Source organism: Anastrepha ludens, chromosome 6 (genome assembly GCF_028408465.1).
Source record: "Anastrepha ludens isolate Willacy chromosome 6, idAnaLude1.1, whole genome shotgun sequence".
Classification (NCBI taxonomy): Eukaryota; Metazoa; Arthropoda; class Insecta; order Diptera; family Tephritidae; genus Anastrepha; species Anastrepha ludens.
Window position 1 is genome coordinate 5,297,667 of NC_071502.1, and position 21,146 is coordinate 5,318,812.

A 21,146-nucleotide genomic window follows, 5' to 3' on the forward strand; every position below is an offset into this window, starting at 1 on the left:
CACAGCTGTGCCAGATCTGTTGCTCGATTGCACATGCACACGGAAAAAAAGTAGATTTTTTATTTCTATACCCAATGCGTAATTGCTGCGGGACATTCGAATGGAGGTTATTGCCGCATAAGAGAAGGAGTGGCCGCATGCGCAACTCCGTGTATTCATTGATGCGTGAGCAGCCTATTCATATATAAATGCGCCTAACTTTTATATAATTTGCCTTGAAGCTCTACACACGAGTTACAGTGCGTTTTATAATTACATATAACGAGGGAACGTATTGACGAATTTTTAACATTTATTTCTTTCTCACTTAGTTTTAATAATTTTTCTATGACAATTCAGTTCATTTGCCTACAAAAACCATATAAGTTCAAATCATACTTTGAAAGAATGACTGATATTCCGATAATCATTAAGTGCAAGTTTCATGTAGCGCAAAAATTGCTTTGATATTTGGAATTTGTTTTTCGTTGGCGTTCTTGTGCATTTTCTCCATATAACAAATGCTCGAATTGTTTTTTTCAATTTATCACAAAAAATAGGTATAACACCAAGAATGCTAGAAACAAGATTGCGCCCATCAGAGAGTGCGTGACGTGACATTGGCCGAGTTGTGCAGTGCTGCCAACCATTTGCTCTTCGCAATAAATTTAGTGCTGTTTTATATATCAAAATGCGAAAATTTTTAAGTTGGTGTTTGTTTCTCATTTTTAAACAAAATAATGTTAAAAAAGGTCACTCTGAGAAGATTTTAGGATAATGAAAATTTGGTAATTCTTATAAAATTTGATATTTTGAAAGTGTAAATTTAATTTTTTGCTCCTTTTAAGGTTATGCAAGAATATTAAATCTTCTTCTCTCATCTCTGCTTTACATTGAAAACCTTTTTACGCATTTCAAAAAGCGTTTGAATTTACTGAATACGAATTAAAACCATAAAAGTGTAATCATTTCTTCAAGTCCTGAATTCTTAGTGGGACATAGGGCATCAAGAGCTGTATTCATAGTAAAAATAAGCAACAAAATACCAGAAAATTCTAAGGATACCATAATAACATTTTTACGAAAAGAGTACCTTATCTAGTTACATAACCTCAAATAAAGCAAAAAAGTCGTTCTCTTAACACAAGAGTTTCTCTTAAAAAAAAAACTCATAAATTAAATTGTACATAAGCTTAACACATTTATTTAAAAAAAAAACGCTCATTGTAAAGACAATTTGTCACGCATACAAAGATCTTTAAGTAATTCAACAAAAATTTGGTATTTTATTTTCTTTAAATGGGCATTTTAGTGTGTTTTTATATTCAAAGCTAGGCAACACTGCAGTAGCGAGAGAGAGATTTGACTGCTGAAGGGAGAAGAACACTAACAACAACTGCAATCGCGGGTAATGTGACCAGATGTTAAAAAAAGGAAAACAAAATAAAACTGAGTGAATTACACTGAGCAACAAAAAAAAACTTTCGGAAAATATCTTGGAAACCAACACTTGTTTTAAGACAAGTAAGACATGCTGATTACAAATATAGAAACCGTTTGTCTCTATCACCCACCGTTGTTGAGATATTTGGCATTTACCATTTATATATGTTTAATATTGTATCAAAGCAAACAACTCGCAGGCAAGTCACAGTAGAGCATATATCGCTGAATAGAGTACTACTTAACATAAATACACATAGTTTAAGATATAATACACTTGTAAAATACATAGGTATAACGTAAAGTTCCTTAAATTGAAAGTTAGTTTGGTTTGAATTTCTTGGCTGTAGACTTGCGTTTGTGCTGACAATTTGGCATGTTGCGCTGAAGCATCCAGCAATAGTCGGCTAACATTGCTGCACTCCATCGACTTTGATAGCGTGACTTCATCACCGAGTTGTCCTGATGGAAACGTTCACCATGTTCATCACTAACAGAACCTAGGTTTTCTGGAAAGAAGTCGAGATGTGAGTCGAGGAGATGAATCTTGAGTGGCATGTTAATATCTTAAAAACCTGACGTGATAGAGAAAAACGGTTTTCAGATTTGTAATCAGCATGAAAAACTGCTTTAGAAAATGTAATCATCAAACAAGATATTTTTGGGTTGTTATTCAGTGTTATTGAACTAATTTTTAAAAAATGTATATTTAACAAAATTATAAACATTTGATTCTAATTAGAACAGGTCAGAAAAAAGTCATGATGAAAGACTAAAATTTCGAGACTAAATAAAAGAAAAATGCTAAATTAAGTTACGAAAATGGTAATCTGGCCAAAGTGATGCTAAAACGACGTAACTCATTGTCAAATTCGGTGAGAGCAAAGTAACGGTTCCACGATAGGCACCATCTCATTATTCTTTTCATCGTGGTATAACACATGGGCTGAAAAGTCTCGGGCCTAATAAAGAAAACACGTTTTGGTTTCATTGAAAATTAGCTTTATTCCTCAACGTAATTTCCATCAAGAACAACGCAATCAATCCATTGCTCTATCGTGCACTAACATTTCAATACCACTTTTGTAGAACGATTCATTTTTCGCCTCAAAACAGGCCACAGTTTCAGCGATAACCTCATCATTCGAGCGGAATTTCTTATTGGCGAACATTTTTTTTTAGATCTGCGAACAGCCAAATTTGGGAGCTGGGAGCTAAGTCGGGTATATATGGTGGATGTGAGAGTAATCGAAGTTCAATTCATGTATTTTTATCCCTACAAAGCAAACGCAGCACTCATTTTGAACCGAGCTTTCTCATAGCTAAATGCGCTCGTTTGCACCTTCTTTTGATATCTTTACGATGTGAGCGAACTCACACAACTTCACTTTTCGATTTCGCGATTTTGAGGATTTATTTGATTCTTTCTGGTGTCACCGCCTTATTTGGGCGTCTACTGCGTTCTCTCCATCGGTGTCTCGACAACCAAACCATCGTTTTATTCTTGTTTCTGATGGAGCGGAGTCTCCATAACACTTTTTAAGCCATTGCTGCGCTTGAACGGTATTTTGGTATTCTTCTCATCAATAAAATTAAGACTCAAAATTCTTTTTATCCTTTTTTTGAAAACAAAGAAAGTAGCGTCACTCTTAGCACAATAACTCGCGATATCTTGAATTTTCAACAGCTGTCTTTTTACGGTTGGCACTAAATGAAAAAGAGGTGAATACAGTAAAACTATTACCATCTATGTGCTAGGCTCGGGGCTATTCAAGCGTTGTGTTATATGGTCTTCGCCACTACTTCAATTGTTCTTTAGTTTTTTGATACTTCTTATGCTTTCTGCGTCATTAGGAGGTTTGTAATTATTACCAACATTTTATACTTTCCAGAGTTTTTCACAGCAAAATGGCAATCTTAAAATCTTAGAGATAACACAGTTGAAATTGTTTTATTTTCTAGCATATTTATCACAAAACAATCGAAAACCTCCAAGGCAGGAAATGCCGCACATCTCTTAACGAGATGGCTGTCACCTGGTCATTTCACCTAAAGGTAACATGGGTTCCTGGCCATCGCGACATTGAGGGTAACTGTAGCGCCGATGAACTAGTGAGACTCGGCACCAAATGGAGCGATAAGTACATAGATAATGACATAGGGATACCCTTAAAACATGTAAGTTACTCATCCTTGAAGAAATCGTAAGGAAAGCAAACGAAAGATGGCGTACGTAATGAAGCCACCTGCAAAATCGCCCGTCAACTATGGCCGACTCTCAATGCTAAACACTCAGAATCTCTGCTAAGCCAAAATAAGCACAGTCTTAGCACACAGATTTCAGTCATAACGGGGAAGTGCCTAATAGGTAGGCACGCTTAAAAGATGGGTGTGCAAGCACATGACTGCTTTAGAAGTTGTCTTGATGAGAAAGAGACAATCTTGCACCTTCTGTGCCACTGTCCTGCTCTATCCAGATGCAGGTTTACTATTCTAGGTAAACAAATTTTTAATGAGTTGGAAGATCTCAGTTCTGCAGAAATCAGAGATATTCTAAAATTTTTGAAAAGCACACACTAGTTTTAGGAGAGATAGGGATAAGCTTCCCACGCGGCATCACAATGGGCTAAGAGCCTGAGTGTGCCCCACAGGACAACCGCTTCAACCTAATCTTATGTAGCAGTAGTAATCGTTAAAAATTAATTTCCACTCCTTTACAAATGGGTGCCATTGGATTTACGTTCATCTCCGGATCTGAGTTTTTAATCAGCATTGGAGGGCTAATTTACCTTTGTAGGAGATGATTAAATGAAATAGAAAACAATAATGAAAATACTACAATTCAAGAGGGTGCTTGTATATACATAAATAGTGGACAATTTTTTAGCACCGATTTTTGAAGCAATTTATGAACTCTTTCTCGGTAGTTTATTTTTCAAGCATGAACTCGGCATTTTTCAACCACAAAAGGTATGCATTGGGTATAAGAAGTTCCGTGTTGCCGGAACTTAAACTTTCATGGCTGTTATTTTTATGTGTTTCTCCTTTCTCCTCCTCTTTTTATTGTACTTTTGTCATTTGCAAATTATGACAGGTTATGCGATTGCGTTTGTTTTCCCAAACATGTTGTGCACTGCAGCGTGAAAATTTAATTTTGATTTGTACTCCAAGTAAATTGAAATTGGAGTTCACTACAATGCAGCTGAGTCTATCTATAAAATCATTGTGTGTGTGTAAAAAAGGTTTCTGTAAGTCACTGGATTAGTGTGAAACTATGACATATTCAATATGTTGCGTGCAATACAAAGTTGAGAAATAGAGACAGAATATTTTCATTTACAAATTGAATTATTTTACGGCGTACTTTTATTGCATTTTTAACTCCGAAGAAAGGTTATTTCCTTTTTATCATTTCCATTTGACTAAAAATTGTTTTGACTAGATTCCAAAACTGGCGCAAAATTAATCACGCTATCCGAAGCTTTATCATTTTTGGAAATGGTGTCGTACCTCAATCATATTTGATACTTGTGAACTAGACAGCTGCGGTATATTTAGTAAAAATGGTATTGTAAACTAGGTTGGATGACAGATTTTACACCACCTTTTCTAGCCTCTTACAGAGAAATTCAAGTAGCTTAATCAGATTTTATGTCGAATAAACGAAAATAGGGTTTTTATTTAACTGCCTCTACATGCAAAAACGAATAAAAAGTTTTTTTTATTTTTTTTATTTTAATAATTTTAAAAATTGTGCTGAAGTTGACCCTTCCGAAAACTTGGATTTGGACGGTGTAGTCCATTTTGACTCTTCTATTTTTCTGAAACACAAAAACCAAAAAAAATTATTAATCAGTATGACTGACACATTGGATAAGTCAAATGCTTAATCAGAGCACTATTAAAGCCTCGTTAGGCCAAGCTGAGCTTAATGTAACAACAGTAAAGGGATGTCCGCAAGGAGGAGTTCTTTCTCCACTGCTATGGTCCCTACTAGTTGATGACTTGGTGCAGCACCTAAACAATAAGGGATTTATAACCAGATGACATATCTGTAATAATAAAAGGCAATCATGAAAGGACACTAACAGACTTAATGCAAAATGCTTTGAACGCAACATGGGAATAGTGTAAAAAGGAGGGGCTGTCGATCAACCCTAACAAAACCACAATTATCCCCTTCACAAGCAAAGGAAACTTGGAATTTCCTATATTGAAAATAAATGAAACAGTGATAGGCGAGGTCAATGCCTAGGTGATAAAGGAAGAGGTCACGTATCTAGATTTAACCTTAGATAAAAAACTCACTTGGGAGTCACATATAAATAATATAACAAAAAAAGCCACGATATCTTTGGGGACAACCAAACAATTACTAGGGAGATCCTGGGGCTTCAGCCCTAGTATGACCCTCTGGATATACACCCAAATGGTTAGACCAATCATACTGTATGGGGCACTAGTATGGTGGAGCAAATCTATTCAAAAAACAGCCATAACCAAACTGGGAAAAGTAAAAGGCTTGCTTGCCTATGCATCACAGGGGCTATGGAAACTACCTCAACAGCTGGCATGGAAGCATTCCTTAATCTCCCACTACTTCATATAGCAATCCAAGAGGAAGCAGCTACGCAAGCACTCATGCTACACAAGAAAGAAAATTTCAAATTAGGCAACCTCACCGGTCACCTAAGTATCCTAAATAAAATCAAAAACACCATAAGCATGGCTCAAGTTACAGACCACATTGACCCAACCCTCTGTTTCACAAAAGGATACACAGTTACCTTTCCTGAGAGGATCGAGTGGAAAACAAACCCAAAATGGATGAATGATGATTCACAAAAATGGTACACTGATGGATAAAAAACACCTTATGGTGTAGGAGCAGGAGTAGTGGGGCCCAGAATCCACAAATCATTTACTCTCACCAGGAACACCACCATCTTCCAAGCGGAACTATACGCAATAATGGAAGCAGCAAACATCATGCAACGTAGAAACCACAAGAGAGTAAAGATTAGAATACTCTCGGACAGCCAATCAGTTCTAAAAGCTTTAGATAGTCATACCTACTGCTCAAAAACTCTCTTAGAATGTCACAAGGCACTCAATAACCTGGCATCCAAAAACAATGTCTCATTAATTTGGGTACCAGGACATGAGGGGGATATGACGGCAACGAAAAGGCAGACTTTCAAGCCAAAAGAGGGGCAGATGTAAATTTCATCAGTCTTAGTCCCATGTTTGGATTTAACAAGAACAGCCTAAAACAAAAAGTAAAGTACTGGGACAAAACTCTAATAAATCAGCATTGGAACAACGTAGAGGGTCTTAGACACTCCAAAAAGTTCCTAAGTTTCAACGCTAAAAGAGCTAACATGGCCGTCACGTTAAACAAAAAGGGCATTCGCACTCTCACAGGCGCCCTCACGGGTCACTTCACCTGCAACAACACCTGCAGATTTTGCTGCGAAGATGAGGAGTCCATAGAACATCTCATCATCGAATGTCTGGGGTTAGCGCATAGGAGGAAAAAGTTTGTAAACAAGTCCATGCTTATAGATGTAGACCTACAATCACTCGCTCAGAAGGAGCTGGTACAATTCATAAGCATAATTAACAATCAATAGACAGCATAGGGTGCACAATATATCAATGTGGCCGCAGTGCTAAAGGCCCATACCTTAACCCTTTACTACCATTAACCATTAACCAACCATTAACTGTAGCTATGGAAAAAAAAATTGACAAAATGGCGCGGTTTTGAATTTGACACTCTAAAGATCGGGGTTTTTCAGTTTGTTTAATAAAAAAATACGAAATAATTGAAATAATAAAGTGATTCTAGTACGGGCGATAGCCATTAATGTTGTCAACAGGATATACAAATTTCTGACAATTCGGTTGAAGGGGTTTTTTTTTAATACACCACGCCGAGTCGTTTTCGCGATAAATGAGTTTAAAGTTTAAGGCACAGTAGCACGCGGATCGCTCTCTACCTAGTCAATGGACTGTAGAAGCTATAGTATTAGGAATTTCCGGATGAAAATTTCACAGTATATTCTTAAGATACCATACTTTCGAAATATCGAAAAACAAAAAATTGATTTTTGGAAATTTCTTGACCACCGGGTCCACTTAAAAATCCATTAATTGCAAAATCAATTTAGTGACAACTTTCTTTTCAGAAGCGTTCCTGTTCACTGTTCTCCTCAATCGAGGTACTCAACGTCCTTGGGTTACTTTTTATGGTGCCATGTTAAGGCTAATTGAATACATAGGGGTTCCGTCAGACATGAGGGGCCCAACCGTAGATAAAACTTCTTTTTATACTTTTTGCGAGTTCGAAGAGCCTTTTTAAAATTTTTCATCCATAAATCGATAGAAAATAAAATTTTAGGAAGTATCTTCGAAGCTCAAGTCGTTAGCTATTAATAGAAATATGTTGAATTCACGTCCAAAGACGAAAAGGGCGGTTGCGGACTAAATAAATAAATTTGATTTAATGTTAGAAACGATCACGGATTTCCCCGTGCGAGGAAGTTCAAATCCTGAAAATTTAGCCAGGTAGACGTAAACTTAAAAAGAACTTTGCAGCAGACAAATTTATACCAAATTAATTGCGGCCGCCGTAGCCGAATGGGTTGCTGCGTGACTACCATTCGGAATTCACAGAGACAACGTAGGTTCGAATCTCGGCGAAACATCGAAAATTAAGAAAAAAACATTTTTCTAATAGCGGTCGCCCCTCCGCAGGCAATGGCAAACCTCCGAGAGTATTTCTGCCATGAAAAAGCTCCTCATAAAAAATATCTGCTGTTCGGAGTTGGATTCAAACTGCAGGTCCCTCCATTTGTGGAACAACATCAAGACGCACACCACAAATAAGAGGTGCATATATGTATATAAGTGCCCACTATACCTGTAGAGGGTAGAGGAGCTAAAGATATGAAATCAAAACTAATTTTTTTTTATATCCTTATAGTGAGATTCTGTGGCCATGGCGTAATTTTTTTTTATAAATTTGTTTCATTGCTTTTCTTATAAGCCATGCTGATGAAAATTAATTGAGGCAACTTTTTGATGTATTCCGGAAGTAAGCATAGTTTACGATTCGCAAAAAAATGTGGTATTTTTAATTTTTGGACTCGAAAGCTTTTCTACAGTTGGAACAAAAAATTAAGTGAAATATTATATTAAATTATCTTTGTTAGAAACAAATGTCTATAAAATAATAAGAATACTTTGATGCACACTAAACCGCTTAATGCTATTTCGATGCTTTTGTTAATGCTTTTCCAGTGCATATTTTTTCAGTTTTCAAAAAAATGTGCAAAGGCGTCCTCGCCTACAATCGACACAACATAGGACGCTACTATCTTCTAAAAAAATTATATCACCTCCATCACCACAATGCACAAATTGACGAAATATTCGACATCATTAATAAAAAATGAAACAATCTCCTTTCTGCATTTCAACCGTACAAAATGCCAAATCAATTTTTTACAAGCTGCTCATTACAAAAATGCAGCCGCAAATTATGTTGCAACATTGCAAAGTAGCAAATGTTGCAAGTTTTACGCTGACTACGCGATGAATGGGAAGGCATTGTGCCGGAAAATAAAAAAGAAAATAAATAAATATCATAAAAGGCGAGCAAAAAGAAAGCAGCAAATTTTCTTGCAATATTTCGCACAATAATCCCTTGCAACGTTGAGTCACAAGCGGAGGCAAGCGGCGAGGGGCGAGGAAAAAACTATAAAGAAACAACTATGGCGAAATGCGAAGAAAATTGAAAGATGCTGCACTGTCGATTGCGGCAGTGGCAGTGGCAGCCACGCAATAGAGTGACGCTGCCGGCAGCAGCAAGAGTTGCGGCAATGCAAGTGAGCGCACAAATTGAAAGCCACAAATAAAATGACGAGATTTCGAGAATTACAATAAGGAACAACTGCACTGGAAAAGAGTTGCATATTCGTGTGCATGTAGTGGTAGTGGTAGTGGCAACCGCATACGCACGGCGTTAAATTTAATGCGCTGCTGCAGTTTCTGAAGAGGAATAGCTCCATTATATACACATTTGCTGCATGCGGAAGATGATATAAAAATCAATCGAATAGTTGGTGGCCACCCACGACATTTTCTTTTTCTTTATTTGAGGGGACATGGATAAGAGAAGAAAAATCACGGGAAATCTTATAAATATATAGGCAGCGGGTGGTTTTTAAGAGCTTGAGAACTTAAAATGATTTTTTGAATATATCCTTCACATGTCCACCACGGCTATGAGTTACATGGTCCATTCGATCAGTCCCATTTTGTACTACTTTTACCAATAAATCTGGGCGTATGGCCTCAATGGTGGCTTATATATTGGCTGCCAATGCTTCAAGATTTTTTGGTTTGTTGGAACCAAAAGTCGTCGATGTTTAGCTGACTGTTTTTTGGAAATAAAAATTCAGTTAGCATGGCTCGACAGTGCGCGCAATTCCCCTCAACGGCAGCTCTTTCCTCATTACGCAAGAAATAAGTACCGATGATACCACCAGTGCGTTATGAACTTCGCGAACAAATTACTTTTTTTTTTTTTTTTAATTTCCACAATGTGTAAGCGTTGTTCTGGGGTTAAACGATTCATGGATTCATGTTGACTTGCTAAATCTTACTAAACAGAAATGTCAACTCAATTTGCTATTCTCAACTGTCAAAGCATACTTATCGATATCGATACTTCACATGCAGCTAAAAAAAACACCCGATATATGCACACACTTTGAAGATTGTGTGCGCTAAATTGACTTGAAATGCACGCACGCAATCGCAAAACAGCTTCACTAATGTACATACATACGTACATGCATACCCATATGTGGCTTTTTTTTAAATAGTGAACGTTTATTTGCTCACTTCCCGTGTGCGGAAGCTTTCGTAAAGTAGCAAAAATTGAATTTGCCCGCAATGAAGCGATATGCGTATGAGTTTATTTGACGGGCTTCTCTTTCACAGAAGGGAACACACAGTGAGAAGTGAGGGTTATAGTTTTTATTAATACACGATTGCATGTGAATATGAGTGTGTACAGGGTGATTTTCAAATGAACTGTTTTTATTCAGTTTCTAGATTTTTGCTCTTGTTTTTGCAAGGCTAACCATTGTTTCATGCCTGAAAGTACCTAAATTGGAACCGAAAACCTTTCGTTAAGAGACAAAATATCTGAAACGGAATCAAGGGGAATTCATTCAAGGTGATGGCATCAAAGCAGCTTCATTTCTAGTATAAGAAAATAGCTGAAAAAGCTCATACTTTAAACTTTAAATAAGTAGTTACAGTAAATTCTTCGTCTTCAATTTCAAATAGTTTCAATTCCATTTGATTTAAAATAGTTTAGGGAAGCCATACAACGGAATTGCCACATATTTACCATCCAGCTGTCCAGCACGGATACGACCTGAGAGGCATACAGGCAAAATCTAACGGACGTAGCATCATACCCCTGGTCGCTCGAGCAAGTATTGTACCATTGGTCCGTACCTGCGGCTCCTCTCGTACTACACAGGAATGCTGCGCAATAACAATAGAATTACAGTAGTTTAAGTAGAAAAAACGGACCTGCTCCCATACTCTAAGCAAAGAATCTGACGGAGCACAGAAAAGTTCGAGCTGCGCTGAGAATTTGTTTGGTTGGTTGGTTGGTTTAAGGGTGACCCCGCATCGGAGTACCACATAGACCGCAAGTTGGGTCCGTTGTGTTGCCCTAAAGCTCATTATCTTGTATGATTTCCCCAACTAACCGAGATTTTTATTATAGATTTTGGTCAAAGATATTAATTCGTTTCGAGAATTTTATGAGAGATTCGATTTTCAGGTCCGAGAGTACTGAAAAATTGTCAATTGTTGGAGAGCCTAGAAGAGCGGGTCGACTTCTGGCTAGGCCGGGACAACTGCACAGCAAATGCCTGCTCGATACTTCCTCATCTTCGTCCTCGCAGTATCTGCACAGATCGTTTTGAGGAACCCCGAGCCGACGTGCATGAGTGCCCAAAAGGCAGTGGCCGGTGATAAGAGATATTATATGCCTTAGTTCCTTATTTCGAAAGACTTATAGGGGTTTTCGTCTGTTTCAGATTATAGGATGGCCAGATTTGTCTGGTCGTAACGCAAGTAGTTTCCACTCGCCACCTCCGATCAGCAATGCTGTGAAATTCGATCAATGAGCAATTTACATGTTGAGAGCGGAATGTGGATTGTGGGTAAGTTACTAACATTTGATTGCGCAGCTCCAGCTCTTGCAAGCTCATCAGCTTTGCAGTTACCTTCGAATCCACTGTAACCCGTTATCCAGATAACTTGGACAGAATTCTGAACACTTATTTCGTTATGAGATACGAGACAGGATCGAACCACATCTGAGTGGGTATAAGAGGAGCTGAGTGCTCGAACGGCCGCTTGACTGTCAGTGAAAAAGCGGATATCCTCTAGTGATATTCTCTTTTCTAAGAGAGTTTTCGCAGCATGCCAGATAGCGCATTCTTCCGCTTGGAATACACTACAATAGTCGGGTAATCTAAATAATAGATTGATGTGAGGGGAATTGGAAAATATTCCAAATCCCACTTTACCGTCTTGTTTTGAATCATCTGTATATATAATCAGAGGGCCATCGATTTCGGTAAGATTTGCCTTCCATTCTTCCCTAGTTGGGACTGAACAGGAGAATAGCAAGGGTGGTGATGGAAGACTTACATGATAGTTTATATCGGAAGAGATAACAGTGTTCCTGTTCTGTATGGCCGAATGGCCAAGATACTTTTTCCATTTCGATATAGCATTCATGCGTGTCGCTGCTTTCGCTGCAATCGCTTTGCCAGCCAGATCGATAGGGAACAAGTGAAGCAACGTATTTAGAGCCTTAGTAGATGGTGTACTTAAGCATCCTGTTATCAGGAGGCAGGCTGTTCTTTGGACACGATCAATTTTGGCTAATTTACACCGTTTTTCCGAGTGCTGTCCACCATACAACCACACCGTAGAAGAGTATCGGTTTGATGATCGAGGTATATATATAAAATAAATGATCCGAGGTGAAAAACCCCAGGTTTTGCCTATAGCTTTCTTACAAGTATAAAGATCTATGAAAGCTTTTTTACATCTGTTTTCAATGTTCAATTTCCAACTAAACTTCCTATCTAGAATTACTCCTAGATATTTAGCTGAATCTGATAAGAGTAATGATTCCCCTTTTAAAGTTATTTTTTGCAGTAGAGGAGATTGTTGTTTCCTATTGAAGAGAACAAGATCTGTCTTTGCTGGATTCGCATTTAGTCCGCATTCGGTGCACCATTTTGACAGAATATTGATTGAGCGTTGCATGAGCTCAGTGAGGGTATTCAGGTGTTTGCCTGACTCGCAGAGAGCAATACCATCTGCATAGGCTACAACCTTGCAACCTGCTTTTTCGAGATTTTGAAACAAACTGTTTACAGCGAGATTCCAGAGAAGGGGTGAAAGTACTCCGCCTTGAGGAGTGCCTTTGACGGCGTACATTCTCAAGCGGCTTAGTCCAAGCTCTGAAGTGATTATTCTCTTTTGGAGCATTTGTTCGATCAGCTTTCGGATGGAGTAATTAATATCCAATTTTGCAATTTCAGACAAAATAGCTTTGGGTTTAATATTATTAAAAGCACCTTCTATGTCCATAAATGCAACAAGAGAGTACTCCTTATTGTGAAGGGAAGTTTCCACTGTTTGCACCAGTGAATGAAGTGCCGCTTTAGTCGATTTCCCTTTAGTGTAGGCGTGTTGTGCCTCAGAGATCAACTTAGTATCGAGTTGGGTTTTGATTTGCTCATCTAAGACTTTTTCAAAAGCCTTTAAACAAAAAGAGGTTAGGCTAAAGAGGTTAGGCGCTGGGAATTTAGTACCTGTTTTTAAAGAAAACAGTTCATAGCGTGAAATAGACTTGCTTGAGTAACCTGTATTTCGGCATAGTTATCTTCCTCTTCTCAAAACGCGTGGTGCATATTCGTCTGTGTACGCTTAAAATTTGATAGAATTGAAATAAAGCGATAAATAGGATAAAATAAGAAGAATGACTTGGCTTTAAGTTGATTGCAAAGCAGGCCAAGGAGCATATTTTCAACCGGAATGTGTAGTTGGAAGGCACTGCGAGAATATATGCGCATATAGGTACATACACACACATGCACGACTATGCGAATAGATATCAACCAGTTGGCAGTTGGCAGCAAGCGCACCAACAACTGACGCCCACTGGGAAATCCCAGAAAAGTGGATTTTATTATGCGCTTTGAGAGGCTTTACAAAATTTTGAATTGAACCATGGCAGTCTTATTCAATGGCAACTAATAGAGGAAAAGAAATAAAGGGGTAAATCAGTGATAAATAATTTTTTCCGCGTGCGGATTTAGCTTACCTGGCTCTTGCCTTTGGAGACGCAGCTGACAACGTCATCGCGTGTGGGTTCCAAGTTAATAACATCGCGCTGTGGAGCAGAGAGAGAGAGAGAGAGAGATAGAGAGTAAAGAATGAGATGCATGAATATGGAGCATTTGCACAAGAATAAATATTATATTACTTAGATATGTTAGTATTTAAAATTTACAAAATACGCGTCGTTCAAATGATATGGCAGTCGAGATAGAAGCATTACTGTTATGTGGCATATGGAGATAAGAATTAGCACTCGTTTTAATAAAAAGGAATAAAATAAGAAATGCAATACTACTTTTTTAGTAAAGATATGTATTGAGTAGTTTCATTTCCCCCCCCCCCCCCCCCCCCAAAGCTAATACCAGAGCGCCACGCATTTCATTTACACTGACAGTTCAATTTGACTGTGACAGCTTCACTTGGCAATTTCACATTGGATTTAAATGCAATTGTAGGGTATTGTGTTCTGTGCACTATTTGATGCAGGTACGACAGAGTAGAAATGCATAAGTAGCCCAGGAGCTGCTTGCAATTCGAGTGGCATAGATGAATTGCTCGATACATGACGAGGACCACCGACCGCTACTACTTTGTAGGTATATATATGTATATATGTATGTATGTATGTGTGCCTGCAGTGATTTTATGTGAAGAGCTGAAATATCAGCGTATAAATTTAACATTTTTATTAACCTCATTTCTAAGTCGGATAGAAGATTATACTTAGACATTTGCAGCGTCTTGGGAAACAAATGCAATTCCGTTTGTGGGTTAAAGTTGAGGGAAGGAATATGTAAGTTAAGCGACATTGTTTCATTGTTGGAAGGTGACAAATTTATTTATGTTTTATGTAACAAGTAAAATTCACAAAACTTCTTAGCAAAGTTAGATGGTTGCCCACAAGGATGCGATAACTCACTTCAACTCCGAATTCCTCCGCTATGATACCATTGAAGAGAAAAAGCAAGAGCAGAAAAAGGCGAAAACTCTTACAGGGTTTGCTTGAAAAGTAATGAACCTTATTTTTTTAAGCAGTTTTATTAAACCTTTTGGCTTATACAACTAATATTCTTCAAAATAGCACCCTTGAGCGTCAATACACCGCTGGTAGCGGTCCTTCCACTGCAGGAAACATTTTTTAACTCATCCGCCGGAATCGCGTTTAATTCGGTTGTCACAGTTTTTTGGATCGCCTCGATGGAGTCGAAACGGAGGGGACAGGTCTGGGCTGTAGGGAGGGCGGGGAAGCACCGGAACCCCCATCTTGGCCAATGCAGAGGTGCAGAGGAAGGCGGTGTGCGCCGGCGCATTGTCGTGATGGAGGGTCCAATTGTTGACGAGGTCGGGCCGAAACCGGGCGACGCGGTTTTCCAGCCGAAGGAGCACTTCTTTGTAAAATGCCGCGTTCACAGTGCTTTCTGGAGGTACAAACTCATTGTGGACGATGCCTCGAGAGTCGAAAAAGATGATCAGCATGGTTTTGACCTGCAAAATCCTAACACACTTTTAAGACAGCTTTCACGCGCGGAGCGATGTTGACTGCACCGCTATTGCCAGCGAACTGGGACCGGTTTCTAGTGGAAAGGGAAGGTCCAACGATCATTTTCCCCCACCAGCCGATTCGGTTGATCGCTTGGCAAACGCTCCGCGCGGGAAGGCTCATTACTTTTCAATCAAACCCTGTAGATTTGTTTCAAGAATTTTAAAAATATTGGTGATATTGCATAATGGTTCAAAAATTCTAAGAGACGGCCAGACGGGGTTCCCTTAAGAGCCCATAGTGTACTCCTGGCAAGATGACCCAAACGCGTCAACTCAGCGAGCGCAAACGTGCAAAGTCACGAGATCTTAAACGTGCGAGTCCCGAGATTGGGGACGCTCGAGAGAACTTCTAAAGCCAACAAAGCCGCAACTTTTGAATTTTGTGGGTGTCCTGACCGCGCCTTATCTGTTGGGTATCCATGAGACTTGGGATTGCTGCATATATGCCATCACGCCTGCAGACACCCAGGCACGTCAGGAGATACACCTTTAACTGCACTAACGAGATCCCGGTTAATATTTAAAAAGACTGGATCGCACAGTATACAGACAGGGCGACTCTTACCACCTTCCTAAACTCCCAACACCCAAATGCCGTTATCGAAATCTAACCACCACCTGTTCCAGATGAAGAGCTCCAGCTGCCTCGCGAGACCCGCGTAACTTCGGCTTAATCACGTTCTCGATGTTGTTGGCAGGTTAAACTTATCCAGAATCGACCCCCCGCCTTACTTAACATAAATCCAGCGTGTGAAAGCACAATGTAAGACCTTAACCAGCTATTCACTTGTTCTACCAAACATCCTCACTTTTTACTCTCCAACCTGTCGAAACAGCACTTTTCCTGGGTCTACCATTAGATGAGTTAAACGAAGGCGACAGGTGACTACATCGCACTGGCACGGTTTAAAAAGCTGCTACAACAACAAAAACTGCTTGGGGTTGTTTGTAATCCTCTTTTCAGAAGTTGTTTGGATAATGAGCTAAGATTCATATATCGAGAATCTCAATTTTTTGATTCATCTCTCAAATATCACAAAACTGGGTGTATTTCATCAGCAGCTTGAAGCGGTTAATGCAAATGTTGTTAGTCACTGTTTGGTCGTCATTCTCCAATCCAAAGACTCTTCTTCATTTCTCCCCTGTTTGGTTCTTCTCCCTCTGTTTTTCCTCCGTATGGCATCACAAAGGTCGAATTTTATTCGTTGGGCAGCGATTTATCTTCACCTAGCCTAATCTAAGAGACGGACAATATAAATATGGTATTGATTTCCTGATGTTCAGCCCAACTACACCATGCCAACTTTAAGCCTTATTTCAGGGATTACTTGCTTTCCAGAAATCCGTATACTCATCCGATCGCTGCAAATTCCTTTCAAGGGTTGAACTTTGGTTGCTTTTTTATTAGGTTTGACATATTTTGTATTTAACTTCTAGATGTGGAGGCCAACTCCCCATTGCTTCTCTTACATCGTGCGACAAAAATCACCTTTTCTTGTTATCGGGGAAAAGTTTCATATGTACGTAAACGGTGATTAGATTAGAAGCAGATAAAACAAAACTACAAGCCTTCGAACGAAAAGTACTCAGAAGAATTTTCGGAGCAATCAAAGATCACGGCGAGTGGCGGTTAAGATGGAACGACGAGCTAGATCAACTGATAAAGGGCGAAAATGTTATACGTTTCATCAAAGCGCAGCGGTTAAGATGGCTGGGTCACATTATAAGAATGGACGGTACGAGGGCGCAGAAGAAAATCGTAGAAGCCAGAGCGTTCAACACTAGAGCAAGAGGAAGGCCGAGAACAAGATGGACCGACGAACTAGAGGACGACATCAAGAAACTTAGTATAACGAACTGGAAAAAAGTCGCAAGCGTTCGAGACGTATGGAGGTCCTACGTGCAGCAGGCCAAAGCTAACAAAGAGCTGTAGAGCCAAAAGATGATGATGATCAGATTGGAACCACTTTTCCAATAGTGGTTTTTGACAGATCACACGGGACTACTGTCAAACTAAATATAGAATTTTTTCAGTATTCATCAACATTTCATCACGGAAAGACGTACGCCTTAACATCATTTACAAATCGTACAATTACGAAAATTAACGCTCCGTGAAAAGTGTTCATCGCGCGTAGGTCAACTTATGGTTTACAGCGATGAGACCTATTTTTGGCTTAATGCCTACGTCAATAAGCAAAATTGCCATACTTGGGCTGAAGGGCAATCGGAAGCCACTCAAGAACAGCCAATACATCTATTGAAAAGAATCTATGGGGTGGGGGAACCATCGGCCCATATTTCTTCAAAGACGATGGTGGGGCCAATATAACAGTGAATAGCGAACCCTATCGTGCAATGATAATCGATTTTTTGATGCCGAAAATGGAAGCTCGCGATCTTCACAACATTTGGTTTCAACAAGACAGCGAACGGCGCTACTTGTCATACAGCCCGTGAAACAATGGATTTAATGCGTCGTGATTTCGCTGAGCAATTTATCTCTCGTCTCGGACCAGTGGATTGGCAACCAAGATCACATCTTTGGATCTTTGTTTTTGAGGCATGTAAAGTTTAAATGATTTGTGGATAAACTAACTTCGATTGAGGCATTGGAAGCCAACACTACTAAAGTTATTCACGAGATACCGTCGGAAATCCTTCAGCAAGTCACTCAAAATTGGTGTTTATGGGTGGCCGAATTACAATGTGAAAGAGATTATCTTTAAAAAATAAATGCTAAGAGTGCTTCCTGCTCGAAAGTAATGAAGATTATGCAATCAATTTGAATTTTCGTTGTTTTATTTCAATTTAAAATCCGATAACTCTAAAATGTATATATATATTGTATATATTTTCCCGAGGCTCCTAATAATTAATTTTATCTAAGGCTAAACATTTAATTTCCTTCCACGCACGGCCTGATTTTCTTGCTTCTGCGTCGACCTGACGCCTTGACGTATTGGCTGATCTCCCACGTCTGCGGCTGCCTTGGGGGTTGCAATCCAGAGCTGTTATTGTTATGTTATCATGGGGCTTTCTCAACGTGTGACTGATCCATTTCCACTTACGGCGTTGAATTTCTATGTGGACTGGTGTTTGCTTGGTCACGATCCAGAGATCAGCGTTACTAAATTCCTAAATTGATCACTCTTTATATCGAAGAAGTCATCTATGATCAGTAAAAAGGAGTAGTGACTGCAAGTATTTTGCAGTAAACCCCAGAAAAGTATCATTCTCCAACTATTCAGATATTTAGTCAAGTCTAAAGGTCTTAGGGTAGCTTACCCGATTGTCCCAAAGATGCCCACTTGAACGTGAAACCTAAATTCCTCCATTGCGTGGGCTTCAAAACTTGAAAATTTCCCATACAAAATGAATTTTATATTGTACAAAATACTTTAAACATCACAGATGAAAAATCTTGTAATTTTGCTGCAACTTTGCTCACGCCTCTCCGCAGCAGAGTTATCAGCAAGTTGCAGCAAATTGTAAATTACTACTCCTCCAATTTATATCTATGAGTAGTTTATTTAATTTACTCAAAGCAAATAAAGTTAATTCATGCGCAAACGAATGCTCAACACTTCACATGACCACTACACAAACACAAATACAAATACAAATACACTCATACCTACAAACGTGCACATGTATACACACACACACACTACGTAGCAACAGGAGTGGCATGAAGGAGCCATCAGCGGACTTGAAGTGGACATGATGAGCGGACTTATGTTTGCACACAGTAGTGACAGTATCTGGCTGCCGCTTGGCTGGCTGTCAGACATTTAGTCAGACAGTAGACAGACAGGAGCGTAAACTTTGTTAACTCAACTATTTTTTATTTTTATAATACATACTTCGTTTTTTTTCTTGTTTTTGTTTAATTTGTAAGGCATTCAGTGTTGCAAATGACTGACTCAGCATTCGGGTTTGCTTTGTGTGGCGGCCGCTCTGTTACTTTTTGCTCACTTTTGCGTTGTGTCACTGGCTGGCTCTGGGATCTGTACTTGGTCGCCTGTGTCTATTTGTAAAAACTTTGCTGCGGTGGGTTTGTGACTTTAAAGATGAGTGCAACAGAGGATTTGCATTGCTTAAAAATTAGTTTTGTTTGTGTTTGCTGCAGCATCAATTAGATTTAACGCTTGCAAGCAGGGCGGTGTCTTTGATGTGGTTTGATTGATTGCGTTTTAAAATATTCTTATTCCGGTAAGAAAAAAGTCTCGTTTGTATTTGTATATTCAGTACCTGATGTGCATTTTTATGTGGCAAATAAGTACCCGTTTAAAGTGACTCAAAAATAGTGTTGATGCTTGATAATTTGTTTCTTTCAAGGTGTTGCGTACTTTCTCAAATACAGCGAATCCAATACATTGTTTTTTATACGAAGAAAATGCAAATGATCTTCTTCTTGATTTGCGCGTTAACCACTTAAACGATTTTGACTGAGTTTAATAAAGCACGCGAATCGCTTCTTTCTCGTGCTAATTCGTGTGAGTTGAGCACACAAAGTCAAACTAAATACCCTTCATCATTTCTTTCCCAAACAAAAGCGGTCTTCTTCTTCCTCTGCTACTACCAGCTGCTCGAATACTCTCAGAGCCGGATCGTTTGTCTCCATTCGGACGATATGACCCAGCCAGCGTAGCCGCTAGATCTTTATTCGCTGCGCTATGTCTATGGCGTCGTAAAGCTCATGCAGCTCGTCGTGCCATCGCCTATGATACTTGCCGTCGATAGTCTGCAGAATCTTTCTCTCAAACACTCTAAAGGTCGCCTCATCGGATATTGCTCTGCGCTATATGATAGGATGGGATGATGAGAGTCTTATAAAGTGTTAGTTCCGCTCGTCGAGAGAGGGCTTCACTACTCAATTGGCTACTTAGTTCAAAGTAATATTTGCTGTTAAGAGAAATTCTCCGTTAGATTTCAAGGCTTTGCTTGCTTTTTGAAGTTTGGAAAAGCAGAACTAACAGCGCGGTGGTTAAGCCCAATGATGTCAATATCTTGTGAAAAATCATCAGGAGGAAAATGAGAAAAAATCAGTGAAAATTTTTAGCTACTTAAAAGTAGCACTTTGTTGTACTAAAATTTTATGGGCTACAAAACTGTATTAAAGTTTCAGATTTTGATGGAGATTTGCCGAATTTTTATAAATCTTGTGCAAAGCTGAATCTTGGATTATTATGATATTTGTTAAAAAATTAACCATATTTTTATAAAAAAAATAATTGAAATTAAAAAATAAATAAATAAAAATTCAATTTATTTTTCCTACTATGGGTCATTGACAACTATGGTGTGGAAATAAGAAAGTTTTGTCTGTCATAAATTTTTTGCCTTTTCTAGTGCGCCTGTTATGATGTGAAAAAAAAAACATCTATGACAATGTAAATTTGTGTGCAAAACATCAAAAAGTTCTCAAGCTGCTAACATAAGGCTGCTATGCTTGTACCTACGATACTTGCATATGTATGTATGTACGCTACAGAGGATATTATTAACAGTCTGCATATGTTTCACATTTCATATGCTGTTGTTGTTATTGTTTGTGTCTGCCTTTATGTCAAACTATGTATAAAATAGAAACTTGTCTCTTGGCAGCACTCAAAAGGCTCTCAGGTGCCATAAACATGTATACACAAATACGTTTGATTACAACTACAACCTCATATCTACATATGGAATATATGTAGATGGATATTCACACACATGCACAG

The 21,146-nt window shown here is 38.8% G+C and overlaps 1 protein-coding gene across 6 annotated transcripts in view; it reads right to left on the bottom strand.

Moving 5' to 3' along the window:
• LOC128868755 (semaphorin-2A) overlaps positions 1 to 21,146 on the bottom strand; it is a 219,877-nt gene that overhangs the window by 59,764 nt on the left and 138,967 nt on the right. For all 6 annotated transcript variants that reach the window (XM_054111224.1, XM_054111221.1, XM_054111219.1 and 3 more), the window contains exon 6: positions 13,862 to 13,930. In XM_054111224.1, the coding sequence (XP_053967199.1) occupies positions 13,862 to 13,930 (69 nt within the window). The remainder of the gene's footprint in view (positions 1 to 13,861; positions 13,931 to 21,146) is intronic.